Raw genomic sequence first — 15,508 nt, 5'->3', positions numbered from 1 at the left:
CCACGACATTTGAAAACAAACCAGAAATTTGTCGCCACGTGACTTGATGGGAGTGAGCATCCTCTGCGTGCGGGTTCAATCCTGATGCAGGGAGCCCGTGCAGGGGGGATCGTGGCAGATCCATCATCTGGTTGGTGATTAACCACCTGAATGTCTTAGGGCTGCTGGAAAGCAGCTGGGACAGCCAAGGGAAACAGCTCTGACTGCTCCTACAGAATCTCCTCCTGGCTCTGGAGGTCAGGCAGTCCTTTCTACTCAAAGGATGCATTTGAGACAGACAGACAAAGCCTTGGGGACCATAAAATAGGGGAGTTTCTTGTTGGCTGTTGCTCCTTGCAATTTAGGGGACAAATAGCAGGGGAGCAGCATGTACCAGCACATTTCCAAAGGAAAAGCAAGCACATCGTAAAGGTGAATCCCAGAGATGCTCTTGGTTCTCTGCTCACAGCTGCTCCTTAGAAAATATGACCTAAAGTTCTTGGAGTGACACCTATTGATTTTTTGTCTGCTTGTCAGTCAACTCTAAAGGATCTAATTTGTTTTAATATAATATACATGCACGCTTTTTTTTGTAGGAAAAGTGGTAATGATAGTCTGGAAACTGGATCAGGCATTGAGTTTTCAAAGAGCACCCAAATAACAGGAGGTTCCAATCAGCAGTGGCTTGTTAAGTCGCTTGCAAAAAAAAAAGGTCTTTAAAAAGTAGGGGCATTTAATCAAAACTTGGAGCTCTCTCATAGAAGACATTTAATGACGATTTAACAAACAAGAAATGATGTACAGAGAAGCCTTAAATACAAAAGGATGATTTAGTGAGTGTGATTAGAGGGCAGGATCTAATCAGGCAGACCGAGGGGACCCGATGACACCGCGTGCTCCAAAGTGGCTGTCATCAGAAGAGGTCAGTTTTCACCACGAAGAAGTTTGCAGCAGTGACCTCCTTCAGGCTGGTGATCCTTCACATGCTAACACAACAGCAAGCAGTGGTGGCACGAGGAGCTTCTGGATGGGACGTCCCTGGCTAGCAATCCTTTGGCCACACTGGTTGCTGGTGGACTGTGGAGGTCCAGAGCCTCCATGGTCAAGGCTCCACTTGCATCTTTCAAGCATATAGCCTTAAATATAGGGTTATTTATCATATTATATTGAGGGATTATTTTTCTTTTTTGATACAATGCAGATAAGGGAAAGCAATGGGTAGGAGATGTTTCCATTTTTGATATTCCTTAGCATTTTTATTCAAGGTTATTTTTAGCAGTAATCTCTTCCCCTGATATATTAAGAGCAATTTACCCTCTTTCTGAGTCTCAGTTCTGTTTTTTTTTTCCCTTCAGGGAAAATTTGGATGGACAACGTCCACTGTAGCGGCAAGGAGACCACCCTGGCAGCGTGCACGTCAAATGGCTGGGGAGTAACCGACTGCAAACACACCGAGGACGTGGGAGTGGTGTGCAGCGAAAAGAGAATCCCTGGCTTCAAGTTTGACAACTCGCTGCTTAACCAAATAGAGGTAAATGTACTTCAAAATTCCTAGCTGCTGATCGGGGGGCTTCTGTGGACAGGGACCTATACGTTGTAGGTTATCCCAGCTGTGTCCCATGGTTAAAGCATGCTTTTCGTAGTACTTCTAGGTGCTGGCTTCAGATGCAGCTTTTAAATCTGAATTTCAGCTGCTCAAAGTGTTAGATGTTTAAGAAGAATTTAAAAGGATTTTTTAATAGCATATGAAGTAAGGAGAAACTATATTATTCCTCCTGTTTTGCAGTCGTTTAATGGAATGGATGGGTTTACAAGGAAAGATATGAAAAGATTTTTGGAGTGTTTAGCTAAGCAACGATGACACGAGCGTGATAATTCTATGGAAACATTTGTGGGAATGGGGAGTCAGCACTAGAAGTGATGAAATGAAAGTGAGCAGAGGAAAACGTGGGCTGGTCACTGGGGAAAGGTTCTGGGTTGTGACTGGATTAGTCTGCTGAGCCGAGATTGAGACTCCTGGGGAAATGGCAGAAGCAAATTTGCTGAAACGCAGTTGAACCAGGATTGTTAGATTTCTACAGAATAAAGATCTAGGGGGGAGTAATCCAGGAGGGAATGCTGGTCCGAGAAGAAGCCGGGCTGAGCTCTTCAAAGGAAAAAAAATGCATGCTGCTTCAGAATTTCAGGTTGGAAAATATTTGTGGCCACTCAGCTAACATCTCCCTTGTTTCGGATGCTACGGTGCTTCGTCATGCAGATTCCCTGGTTGCCCTTGGTTAAAATACATCGAAATAAACTCTTCAGTAACCACAGTCGAACCTTATTTTAAGCAGACAGGGAACCCAGGGTGTATCACATACCACAGCGTGGTTTCCATGGCTGAATCTTGGCTCTGTTCGTGATCTGAAACAAAGGGTACAGCATTCTTTATCGCTTTAAAACGAAATTATTCTAGCAGTTCCTTCACAGCCCCTGAGTGAGAGAGCGGGCAGCATTCAGCACTGATGCGAGGCTCCCACGCAGGGGGCAGATGCAGGATATGAGAAGGGGAATTCTCTTTGTGCCTTGACCTGGCTTTTCTTGGCTAAGGAGGGAGAGGAGGCCTTCCAAAGGGATCCCAAATTGCCTCAGTCGGTGGCACGGCTGTTGCTCAGGGAACGGGGCGAGATCATGGAACATCAGCGATGGCTTTGGCAGACGCCCGCTTCCCCAAAGCCACAGCAAATCCTCAAAAACGGAGGCCTGGAAGAAAAGATGCTTTAGTCTAGACGGAGGTCGCATCACTCCGAGATGCTTCAGGTATTAATCATGAAAGCTTTGGAGGGCTCTGCTTTTCCATTAGCTAAGCGCTGCCGTTTGGCTAACGAGTAGAGCACGCTGGGGTAATGGAGGGCGAGCTTGAGCTGATGCTGCGTGGGTGTTTGGGCTTCACGTATGATAAGTAGAATGAATCATGAGAGTGAAGCAGTTCTTGCGGTGGAAGATGGGGTCACCAGCAGGATTGCTGAGGAAAAATAGATGTGGGATAAGTCATATTCCCCATGTCCTGGCAGCTCTTGGGGTCTAGGTATGGATGAAGGCATTCACCATGATGACAAATAGCAGCACTGGTGACTACAGGCGCTGAACTGGTGTGAGTGGAAAAAAATAAAGGAAAAGCTTTGGTTTTAAGCTCCTGTATGAAGCTGAGGGCTGTCAGCCTGGCTGTCCCTGCGACCTTGTACCGGTGGCAGGGAATAGTGGTGTATTTTCTCCCCCCTAGCTCTGCGTGCTGGGTTCCTAATGCTGCTGTTAACCTGCTGCTGCAGCTTGTGTTTGACGTCTCCTGGCAATCCGCAGCCTCTGAGATGAGCCTGATCATCCCTCATCTGGCCTTCCAGAGGCCCGAGGGGCAGTAACTTCTGTGTGCTGTGAATTTAGAGGAGTCTGTAACCAACCGCATTTATTTTCTGTAGCCTGATGTCTGTCGAAAGGATAAATTCAAGAATCCAGAACAATTTGTGTGCCCACTTCTCCCTTACACATCGCTGCTCGAGTCTTCTGAACAACCCGGGACCACGCTGTTACTTCTACTTTGTAAAACCAGGCTGGTTTTTCTTCTATCCCTTACAAGTCCCTGTGAACTGAAGGGTTCTTTTTCTGCTTTAATGCAGCAGGAGCAAGGCTAAAGGTGATGTGCTGTAAATTTTTTAAATGCCACTGTGGAAGTACGCTTCAGTCGCGGCTAGCTGTCAAATGTTTCGACTCCTCTCCCCCTGCTCTTTCAGCTCTCCTTCTCTTCTTAATCTTTGCTTTATCTCATTGGCAGCTGGCGTGCCATAGTTTGAGTCAGAGCTGATGAGAAGGGTTACTCATAGGGTCATAAACTCCAAAACGGGGAGGTCAAAAGCCTTGTGTGAATGCACATCCAACGTCTCTGCCCTGTCTAACGTGCATGGGAATTCTGCACGTCATACCTTGCATTCACCAGAGGAAACATCATCGTTTTGTTAGCTGCTGAGTTTTCAGGCTGTCCCACTGATGTCTCCCCGTTGGAATGAGATTGAGGGCATTGAGGAATTTTTTACAGAGCAGTGATGCTGTGCTCAGGTCTCCCCAACAGTCCCACTATGCTGCACTGATGGAGCTGTTGCTTTATACATGTGCTCCGTGCATCACCTCGGATTGCACCTCTCCATCCCCTTTTCCCACAGCAGTTAAGAACGACTGTAACAATTCCCAAATGGATCTGTATGTTTGTAAGCGGGTGTTTTTACAGCCAGCAGATTAACAGGAACAGGCACTGACTGCGGTGTGCACTCGTGTTGGGGTGTGAACTGCAGGGAGCAGTGATTTTGTTCTGCCTTCCTGGGGAAATTCGTGCTCTGGGAGCCCATCCCCAAATGTTTGCCATCACATTCACATTTCTCTCCCCTGCAATAGGGAGCCTTGTGTGTTCCTGCGGACAGACTGTCTTAAATTCATCATTTAGAAAGCGTCTTAAAGACCTTCAGTGCTGAGTTCTCCGGGGCTGCCAAGCGCCGCTAAGATTTAACGCGGAAAGCCAGCAGGTATCAGACAACATCTGACTTCATCTTGACGGGGCTCCAGCTCCGAGGGGCTCTGCAAATTGACATTTGCTCAAATCTGGCCTCGCTTCCTAAAATCTGACAGGCAGAGAGTTCACACTCTTTTAAAAGCAACACGATAGCCCTTGAGCTGAGTTTATTTTTATTGGGCAATGTACATACCTCCGTTTCCCAGTTTGGAAATGCTGCAGATAAATAGCATAGGATGAAATTTTCCATCACCATAAACCACTTGGCTTATATATATACGCTCAGCCAGATCTTTTCCCGTCACAGCTCATATTTTGAGGCTTACATCACATCTCTTCCTGTCCCTGAGCCTTTCCATGCCTGCCCTGTGGGGTAGGGGCAGTGCCTGACCCTTGCTTCTGTGAGACAAGTTGTCGGTCGCAGGCTGAAGTGAAATGTTTCAGTGCAGGGTGAGGGATGGAAGATCTGAGATAAGCAGACAGGAGACAGGAAGGAAGAGTTTTAACTCTTCTACCAGGACTGAGGTTAGGGCAAATCTGAAATCCACCAGTCTCCTGTTAAAGGGCAAAGATTTAAGTCCCATTGTTTTTGCCTGATGTTTTCCACAGCCATGTGCATGGAAGTGCCAAGCGTGTGGCTGAGCATCTTTACTGAGCAGTTGTACACAGATGGAAAGGCTGCCCACAGCCATGAGGATGGCCAGGAACATGGGGAGGAGGACGCTGACCCTGCTTGCTTTGGTCCTCCATGGACACATCCAAAGTCACTGTTAAATATCACCGGTGTTTGACTCTGGGTTTCTCTTAGCTTGCATTTCTTCTTTCTTTTTAGCCAAAGCAGAGCTTGGAGTAAAAGTTCCCAGTTTTGTGTTCCCATATTCACGTTAGTGGCTTTGTGTGGGACTGGGGTCGAGCCCCGAGGGCAGAGCACAGCCCCTGCGTTATTCCTAATACTTTGAGTGCTCAAAGCGTATCTGGGACCAGGGAAACTGCTTGCTGCCTCTCCTGTGGAGTTTGAGAGGGACAGACGAGTTCCATAAATATGTATGCTGACTGGCAATAATGCAATAATTTGTGCAGCAAGCGGGATCTGCTGCATGACCCAGAGATTTCCGAGCCCACGGGGTCTTGTGCCGTGTCCTTGCCCCAGACCAACTCCACATCCCCCATGCAGAAGGGGCAGGGGAAGTTTTGGGAGCTGCAGACCTCGGCGAAAGGTGGAGGGCAGGATAAAACCAATGCAGAAGTGCAGCGCTTGGTTGGTTGGCTGGTGCTTGCGGTTCGCCAGTGTCTGAAAGTGGTCCCGGGACCTGCTGTAGGGTTCCTTTATAGGGTGCCAGTGCCTGCAGTTTAAAGGTGTGCACGGTCTCAAAATGTTTTTCTAAGTCTGTGCAGGATGCCAGAAGCCCTGAAATCAAAATGATTGAATTTATGTCGGCAGCGCTGTGAGCAGGGAACGCAGGCCATGCTCTTGTAAAGGGTTCGTGGAGTAATGTGGCCATTGCACTGCCCAAACACAGCACGAGCCCACCTGTGACTGCCTGACTTGGGTGGAACAGCAATTTTAAGGCCACAGGAATTGCCTCCTACCCTCAATATATTCCTTTAATAAATGCACGGTAGGAATTTAATTTTTTTTTAACCTATCCCCCAAAACATCCTTAACAAAATATTTGTTGTCCACCTCCTTCCTCTCCGTGCACACACACGGGCTTCAAATAGGACATGTGCTCTAAATATATCAAATTGCTGCAGCCGTTCGGGTTCGCAAATAGCTCTGGTACCTGAGAGCAGCCCGTAGCTTTGGCCAGACGGTGGGCAGACAAAGTCTAGTTAAACATACCAGGTCGTGCTGCTATTTCTGTCCTCCTTTTCCTATCTGGGCATGTGTGAGGCAGAAAAAAAATCTCGCTTCAAAGCCTGCTGGCTCAAAGGGTCTGGTTACGCCCGGTTAAAAGTGGGTTGAATTATATTGTCCGGGTTCCTTAACCAGAGGGAAGGGGCATCGCTGCGTCCTCTTGGGGAGCTTTTGGTTAAATTGGGCTCTGGGGATGAGGCTGTACAAAATGCTCCTGTGTGCTGAGCTGCTCGTAACTGGAAGGAGCAAGGAGGGAAGGAGGACAGGAGCAGTGTCTGGGTCTGGCACAAATATAAATCTGCCTGGTATCTACCTTCGAGCCATGCAAATCACTGGAGGATCTCTCCGTACCATGGGGAGCTGCAACGTAGATCACCACCGTCTGAGACCAGCCCTGTCGTGACCGTCCTGTTCTCAGAAATGACAATAAAAAGGTTATTTGCCTGTTTGTGACAACAGGGTTTTGATGCCTTTCCCCTCAGCGCAAATATTTACTTTCCTAAACATAAGCCAACGTGAAATGAGTGCTGATGTTTTGTGAGCCTGGAGGGGGTTCAGCATCTCTTCTGGAGCTACCTTCAGGCAAATAATTAATTAAGCTGCTGTTGTGGCAAGCCATTGTCTCTCTTTATTGCCATAATTTTAAAGCTTTTGGGGGGTTTCTTACTGCCACAGCTGGCATGGGCTTGCTGCTGCTCCCTGGGGGACAGAGTTAACCCGTCTGCATCCTCGTGCAGACTGTTTTCGGGGTCTGAGTAGCTGTCAGGCAGCGTTTTGGACGCAGCTAACCATTCCTGCATTACGCAAGACAATAAACTGTCTATCTAAGCCTGAGAACAGAGTAGGATCTTGTTCTGTCCTGCGGGGCGAAGGTCAGGTAATAAATTTGACTGGCTTACAGAGCCTGATCCAGATCGTCTTTAAAATAGCTCAGCAGAAAGGAAGCGGAGAATGTAAGAGCTTTGCCCATTGTGGAAACCTCAGACATGATGCTTACAGACCAGAGCATCATCTGTCCTGAGCTGAGCCTCTTACCTATGACAAAATACCTCCAGGGTTCAGTGCTCCTGCCTTCTCTTGCCCCTGTCACCAACTCTTTTCTCTGGTGCTTTTCATTAGCCTGCTTTGCATCGGTAATCACGAGGCTGCTGCTGAAGCATTTCATGGTTTAGCTGAGATCTCGGCTTTTGCCATTTATAATCTGCACTGTAATTGCTCCTGGACCTTAATCCCGAGTTGCACTCTCGTCCCTTACCCTTTTGTACTGCGCAAACCCAGAACAAAAAGCGTTTGCAGTCCAATGCAGCGTCACGTTCCCAGGGGACCGCCGTCCCCCATAGGCAGCCCGTCTCTGTCTTGCAGCATCCCTTTGCCGTGTTTATTTTACAGCTGGGACCTCGTTGGTGACTCAGAGGCACAGCTCCAGATGTTTAAGTCAAAACAGATTCCAGCCGTTCCCATGCATGCGAAGAGACCTTTCCAAAAAGTCATCTCTGGGGGAACAGACTTGGTAGCTGGGAATTCAGTGGAAGTAGGGGAAGGGCTCAAACAGAGGAGAGGAGACGTTTTTGGGGTGAGCAGGGTCTATATGGAGAGATTTTGTCACGCTCTGAACTGAAAGGGACCGATTTATTTCTCGTGTGAGTTGCAGACTTAATGTCCCGGTGTTTAGGATGCCAAGAAATCCTGGGGCTCTGGTGTAAATGGAAAGTGATACGGGTGGGTTTCTGCATTTAAGGGGCAGTGGGGTGGGTCAGGCATCGGGAAGGAAAAGCCGGTTCTAGGGGATATGGGGGGCAGAGGCAGCACACAGACCCCTTCCGTTTGTTAAATCCAGAATTGGGGTAAGGACTCAGTCTTTGCCTAAATTGTGCGATCCCCTGGGGATCTGTCAGAAAAGGTCCTGAACACGGCTGCCCTCTCGCTCTGCAATTCTTAGCATCGCTCGTGGTGATGGTTAGAAAAGAAAAATTAAAATACACAGATGCAAAACTTCATCCCAGTTCCCTTCCATGCAGCTCGCTCGCTGGTTTCTTAGCGGTGTCACCGAGCGCGTGGGTGTGTGCTTGAAGTGAGCGTTGAGATGCTCTCCTCCAAATCCCCTCCGAAATCCCAGCTGCTGTGGCTTGCTTTCAGCCGGGAGCCAGCAATATGAGAAGGAGCAGTCGGGTTTCTAGGAATGGGAGCTCCCCCCTTGCCCGATTGCTGTGCATCCCGATAAGAGAGGGGTTATCGCCGAGCTCGGGCAGTGCAGGAGCATGCATAACATTGTTCTGTCAATGCAAAAGAGACGACAAAATGTGGAAGAAAATGTTATGAAAGCTGCGTCTGTTTTTGCAATCGGATCCGAAGCCGTTTGCATTTGGTGCAGAGGGTGAAAACAAAAGCAGCCGAGCCTCTTGTGAAAACTTTCCGAGCCAGGAATCCTTTTGTGAAAGCTCAAAACCAACCCCCTTTTCTTTTCCCTTTCTCCGGGCAGGCCCTGGCGGCTGAGATTCACTGGTTTTGTAACAGAGCACAGCTGGCTTGCGGTGGGCTTTTGTGCTGGGACTGGAGCGGAGCAGCAGCGCGGGTCTTGGGCATGGATCTGGGCGAGGAAAGGAGCAGGAGGCAGGAGAAAGATGGCCCAGCCCAGAATAATTTGACCCCTTTATTTTATTTTATTTTGTACTAACTTCTATTGTAGTAATGCTGCAAGTCCCAGCCCAAATCACATTGTGCTTTGGGCAAAAAGAGCCGTGAACAAAGCCCTTGCTGCAGAGGGAGGCGAGGTGGGCTCAGCGTTGCCTTCCCTTTACTGAAGGGGGGAAGAAACGTGGCTCTGGTGAAAATCAGGTTGATGTGCAAGCCACGGCGCTGGATCTAGGAATAGATGTGCTACGTGTCTTCCCCTGGCCCTCTGCACCCAGCTTTATCTTGCCTTCTGCTTCTTCACGCCTTTCAAAGCTAAGGAGGCTTAACTCAAGCAGGAGAAAAATGTCTTAGGATTTCCTGCTGCACGTGTGCTTGATCTTTAATGGGGCTCAGCTGTGCCCGAATGGATGCCTTTGCTGCAAGCAAAGGAACGAGGAACGAGGCTGGTAGCGGTGGAGCAGACCCCCTTGCCCCCTTAACCTTCACGGGGTCAGCAACGTGAGGTGCTGTCCTCTGAACGAGCAGCCTTCTGCAGAGCAGAAAGCAGAGGAGGAAAAGGAAAAAGGAAAGAAAAGGAAAAGCAAAGGGAAAGCAAAGTTCACCCGCACGTAGGTGGGTGGGATTGTTTCACAAGCAAAGGAGAGGTTGGAGATCCAGGTCTGTATCGAGCTAGTAGCTGAATTCCAAGTCAGGGAGGTTGTGGTTTTGGGTTTTTTTGTGTGTTTTGTGTTATTTTGTTTGATAAAAGGAATAAGGGCTGGCACCTACATCTCCATAACTGTTCGCCTAAACAGGTGGAAGCTGGGCAAGGCTCGCTGGAGGACTGTCGTGCATGAGCCGTGGGAGTTCTCTCTTTTGGGGTTTGGTCTCGTGGTTTGTGGGTAGAGATCCTCAGCAGCACTCTTCCCATGGCACAGAGCCGCGTAGGGAGCTGAGCTGGGGGTCTCTGCCTGGTGTCCTCACTCCCTGCACTCTGTCCTTCAGCCTCGGACTGAACAAACTCTGCCCCATTGCCCTTGGGGCTCAGGCCTCTATTTCCCAACCTATTATGTGGGGTGCGATCAACCCAGTTTTATTTCCTGCGGGTAGCATTGCTCTTTGCTGAGTGACTGGCTCCTGAAATGTTGTTGAAGGCTCTGCTTTATCCTTGGTAGCTGAGGGATTTTGACTTCTGATTTGGCTTCAGATACCTGCTTGGCGATCTTTAGATATCCTTCAGAGCATTTTCTAGATCTACCTCGTCTTCAGTGTATGGCTGTAATATCAGAAATAAAGCTTTCAGAGAGAGTTTTCCTTGTTGACATGACAGCTTGTTGCAGGCATTTGTCTCCACGTGTACAGAAAGTATGGAGAGAGCTATTTAAAAACATCTGCTCCGGCTATTAAATACTGTTTGCTTCTGATTTTGATGCGGAGTCTGTTTTCACCATTACCCCAGCTGCTCTGTGCATTGGTGTTGGGAGATAAAATATAAGTCTGCCTGTACTGGCATTACTGAATACTCCCAGTGTAACAAAAACTGTGCAGAGAAAGGAAACCATTCAATATATTTAGTGCATATTATATAATATAAATATATTCAGTATATTTAATTTGCTTCATTGTTCTTTAATCTTGCAGCATAAAGCTGAGGTCAGCAGCACATGGAACTCTTCCCGTGGATATTTCGCTGTTTGTTCAGACTCGGTGCAACCCCCTGAGTTGTTATATCAGTAGTTCTCTGCTCTAAACCTATTTATTTTCTGTGAGCAGAAAGGGGAGTGGATGTAGATTGGCTTTGCTCTCAGACAGATCATGAAAATGTCACTGCGTGCCGGTCTGCTGTAGCTATCTGAAGATCGAAAAACCTTGGAGGGAATGAAATGATGGCTTATTTCTTGCTAGTTTGCTCGCTTTTGTGTTTTTTATTTTCTTCCTTGGCAAATACAGGCAAAAAGGCAGGACAAAAAGATTTGGATTCACTAAAAGGGAGTGCCAAGTGGTTTTTTTTTTGTGTCTATGTCAGCATCTCCTGGGTAAGAGAGACGTGTCTTGGGACCTTTGTAGCGGAGCCTGTTGTGCCTGAGGTATCATGCTGGCTCTGACAGCGTTTTTTCAAGCCCACGAGCAAGCCTTTTGAGCTTTGCCCCTTATTTTTCTACTGTAAAATGATCGGCAAGGACAACCTGGTCCAGTTTTTATTTTTGAAACTTTGTGGTTTCCCTCTCCTTCTCTGACAGAGGGGGCCGGTTTCTTTCTTTGCCCGTTGCTTTGATAGCCTAAATCTCAGCGCATCACAGTGAGGGATGCTCAAATTCATTTTGGGCCTTTGAACATTTAAAATACACCTTCCGTACACAGATCCTTGGGAGCTGCAGGGAATACAATTGGGAAATATTGCTGAATGTCGCCCTGCTTGGATGCTCTTTCCCCAGCATCTGTTACTGGCAGTTGGCAGAGGCAGGCTGGATGTCTTTGCTTTTGTGCTCCACAGCTCCACTTAGGGTGGTGGAGTGGGAAGGATTTAAAAAGGTAAAATAAAACACAAACATGAGTGCTAGAGGTTTTGCTGATGTTCCCTGGTGCAGGAGGGATCTTTGCGTGGAGGTTGGGGTCGGGACCTCAGGATACTCGGATGCAATTCCTGCCCGTAAGGTCTTTGGAGAAGCAGTTTGATCTCCCTGGGTTTTATTTCTCAATCTGCAAAAGGAGGCTGAGAGTATTTTCTCTCTCCCACCCTCTGAGCACTCTGCGTATCTTGGAGGCCTTTCAGATGTGTCACCACCCGGTCCAAGGGAGCTTCCAGCACATTGAGGACCTCTGTTGCTGCGGCAGTGAAAATGGCCATGTATTGACGATGAGTAACAGTGCAATGCGAGAATAATGCTGCTGTTTAGTGGTGGAAACATCGGGCAGATGTTGCACATCTGGAATTGGTCTCTGCATGACCCAAATGGGGCTCACAACCCCGTCCTGCATCTTCCTGGGAACCGCAGGCATCCTCGAGCATCATTCCTGAACGAGGAATTACACTTTGGTCTGAATGCCTCCCCTCTCCGTCGTGCTGGGGACAGGCTTCTGCCTCTGGCCTGCTTAAATCCAGGCAAAATGGAAGTGCCGGCCAACTGAAAGCCCCAAGCGGACGGTAGCATCTTGCTTTGTCAGGTCTAGGCAAGGAAAATGTCCCCTTTCGGTTACTTTATTATGCAGTGAGGCTGATACTGACGTAGCTACGTGCAGCAAACGTACTTAGGGTTTTATATAGGGTGGATATATCCTGCAGTCACAGACAGAAAAAAAATCACCTAGGCTGTCTCACCCACTTTCTCAGCTGTCAATGCAAATTTCCTCCGTCGTTACTATCTTTTTCGTGTGCTCGTTGAGTGCAATTTTAAGCTTTGGCATTCTGTCTTCTGGGTTAATCCTCTCCATAGGCTTTTTATTACAAGCATTTTTAGACCTTCAGCTGTCAGAGCTATTTCCAAGTGGATTTAAGGCTTTTCTTGCTGCTTGTTTCCTGGTGAAGAGAGCAGGGCGTGATGGAGGGAGCAGGGAAACAAGGTGCTCTCTCAGGCAGCGCTGGCCTCCAGCTGCAGGTAAACACGCTTTCCCCATCCACCGAAGGGCTGGAAACATTTTATAATCTGCACCAGGGGAAAAGTGAGTTGCAGGTTTGGAAACCAGCCTGGGGAGGCCTTCAATGCACAGAGGCTCTGCTACTTCCCTGACAGCACGTAGTCAGAAGCTGTGCAGTATTACAGGAGAAAAACTCTTTGTATTGCAAATGGAAATGGACTTTCCAGATTGCACAGGAGAAGTGTGAGTTTGCTCTTGCGTCAGGCCCTTTGTCTGAACACCTTAAAGTCTCAGATGTAACAAACTTGGATGTTATTGTGGGTTTTTTTTGTTGGTTTGTTGTGGTTTTGTGTTTTTTTTTCTGGTTTTATTTTTTTTCCCTAGGGGCTACAGGTGCTTTTAAGATCCAAGCCCAAGCTGTCAACCCCACTGCGTTGATTTTCCTGGGTAAAACTCAAGGTCCTGCTGGCCAGGGTCACTGGGGGTGTCTCGTGGATGCTCCAGCTGAAGGTGAACAGAGGAATCAGTCAGCCAGTTTGCCGTAAAATCAGGTGTTAAATGTAGGTTATGATAATAATAATTAAAAAATAAAAGCCTGAAGTGACCTGCCCGGGGTTGCGCAGGCAGAGCAGCGGCAGGGCTGTGAACGAGGAGCAGATTTTCCCTGCCCTTGGTTTCCGTGTGCCCTGGGATTTCCATCAATGCTGGGGCAGTATCTGGAGGGGGATGTGCCACGTGTAACTCGCAGGACTCTGCACGTCCTGCCGTGATATCCCTGACTCGAATACCTCTGTGTGTGCCACTGGTCGGTGTCCCGGAGAAGCCGGCATCTCTTTAAAGCTCTGGGCACTTTTCTTTTCCAAGTGATTGAATTTGAACGAAGGGAGGGAAGGATTCCTAGGCTCTGATGTAACCGCTAGCACAACCACGTGGTTTCGTACATTTTTGAGAAGAAGAAGAAAAAAAAAAAACCTCTCCTGGAAGCAAGTTATAAAATTTTCAGTAGCTCTTTTGTAATTGCTTGCCGCAGCAGATATTTTCCAGTCGGCCTTTGCTTTTGGTCCCTGCGAGGTTTGTTTGCGCAGCCTTCTCACGTAGGCTCCAAATGTGAAATCCGTGCAACCTCCGAGCCATCTGCTTCAGCTGGGGGACGAATCCAGCCCATGGACACTGGGGGTGCCCGTGCCAGCAGCTCGGGGTCCTGGCTCCCACAGTGCCGGGCCAGGTGGGGAAGGGGTGCCCAGAGAGAGCCCCCCCCCATTTTGGTTCCTCGCCAGGGCTCCCTGCTGGTAAGTTGGCCCTACCAAAGCTGTGCTCAGTTCATTCCCATAGTAGCTGAGACCTAATTAAGGTCACCATGCTTCTGAAATGAGCGCTTTCAATTAATTCAAGTAACAAAGGAGTTTGTGTTTTTTTTAACATAATCATTCTTTTTTTTTTTTTTATTTAACATGAGAAAAAGCATCCTCTTTCACAGGGCAGAGGAAGGACTTGCGCAAGGTTTGTTGCATCCCTGGTGTGACTTTTCCTAACATCTCTTCTTTTCTGCCTCCCTCTGTCCAGCTGTGATTCCCCTGAGCAGAATCGATTTCTGTTCCCCACCTGGAAGCCACACAACAGGTTTCCTTGCATCATTCATGTGTTGTTTTTTTTTTATGTTCACAGAACATGAACATCCAGGTGGAAGACATAAGGATCCGCGCCATCCTCGCCACCTACCGCAAGCGGGTGCCCGTCACGGAGGGTTACGTGGAGGTGAAGGACGAGGGGACCTGGAAGCAGATCTGTGACAAGCACTGGACCATGAAAAACTCCCGAGTCGTCTGCGGCATGTTTGGATTTCCGAGCGAGAGGAAATACAACGCCAAGGTCTACAAGTAAGAGCAGAACGTTGTGTGAGTCGCGTGTTTCTGTGAACACTTGGGGCCTTGTTCAAAAATGCAAATTGTCCAGTGACGCTGGAGACCTCGAGGGAGGAAAAACCTCCAACTGCTTCATTCCTTCAGATCAGGTTTTCCGTCTGTGCAAATATTTGAAATGTCAAGCATTTCCTTGTGCGGCCAGGGGAATGGTTTGATCCTCACCGTGCTGGCTGGAGATCGAGAGCTGTATCAGCTTTAGTATTTGATAAGTCCTGTAGTAGGAGACGTGGACAGTCAGCCCAAGAAATCTTTTTTTGTTGTTTCTGGCTATGGGATGGTCGTTTCCTTCACTAGCGATGGGTTTAGGTCCTGTGTTGTGTGCAGGATGGGTAGACATGAGCAAACTGATGGTGCTCTCCCAGTAAAGCTGCAAGCACACCTAAGCACTTAGCCACCCCAAAATAAAACGGGACCTTGTTGTGCTTTATTGCCCACGTTCCTCCTTCCTGCTCCTGCATGCAAGTCCTGGTCTCACACCTCCGATGTGTCAACCCGTGTCAACCAGCTGCTTTCACGTTCGGCTCTCTCAGAGGCTCGCCATCCATGGCTCACGGGTGTCCGGCTGCCAAATCCCCCGCAGAGAAGCCGCCTGCCCTGGGGAACATTTCCCAGTAAATCTCTCGCTGCTGTTAGCCCCGGTTCAGCTCTTTTTGGCACCGGCAGTGGCTCGGGGTTGGAAGAGCTGCCAGCCGCTTCCAGCTGCGCGCCTTGCTCTGTGCATCACAGCCTGCAAAGATGGGTCGTGCATCCTGCTGCTGCTCCCTGCCTCGCTTCTGTCTGCCTCTGCAGCTGCGGCGGTGCTGGTAGGAGGATGCAGTTGTGATGGCAGAGCTGTTTTTAGTTCCTCTGTTTGTAGATGGCTTTAAAAAGAGGGAAGAAAGCGGTGATCCCTAGGGAGACCATCGTGTCTTTGAGGGGCTGATCGGTTCAGGATGCATTCCTCTTTTCTTGAAAGCTGGGAGCTCTGGTCTTTTTTTGTTGTCGTTGCTTTTTGTCACCAGCGTTCATCCCAGACATGGTTCT

General features: G+C 48.4%; 1 protein-coding gene across 1 annotated transcript in view; it reads left to right on the top strand.

The window, feature by feature from the left end:
* The window catches only part of LOXL2 (lysyl oxidase like 2), a 47,376-nt gene that overhangs the window by 9,436 nt on the left and 22,432 nt on the right, over window positions 1–15,508 (top strand). The window contains exons 3-4 of the mRNA XM_013202100.3: window positions 1,335–1,510; window positions 14,229–14,440. Coding sequence (XP_013057554.1) covers window positions 1,335–1,510; window positions 14,229–14,440 — 388 coding nt within the window. The remainder of the gene's footprint in view (window positions 1–1,334; window positions 1,511–14,228; window positions 14,441–15,508) is intronic.

This window comes from Anser cygnoides, chromosome 26 (genome assembly GCF_040182565.1).
Source record: "Anser cygnoides isolate HZ-2024a breed goose chromosome 26, Taihu_goose_T2T_genome, whole genome shotgun sequence".
NCBI classification, from domain to species: Eukaryota; Metazoa; Chordata; class Aves; order Anseriformes; family Anatidae; genus Anser; species Anser cygnoides.
The sequence above is the reverse complement of the archived record's forward strand: the minus strand, read 5'-3'. Positions and strand labels throughout refer to the sequence as shown.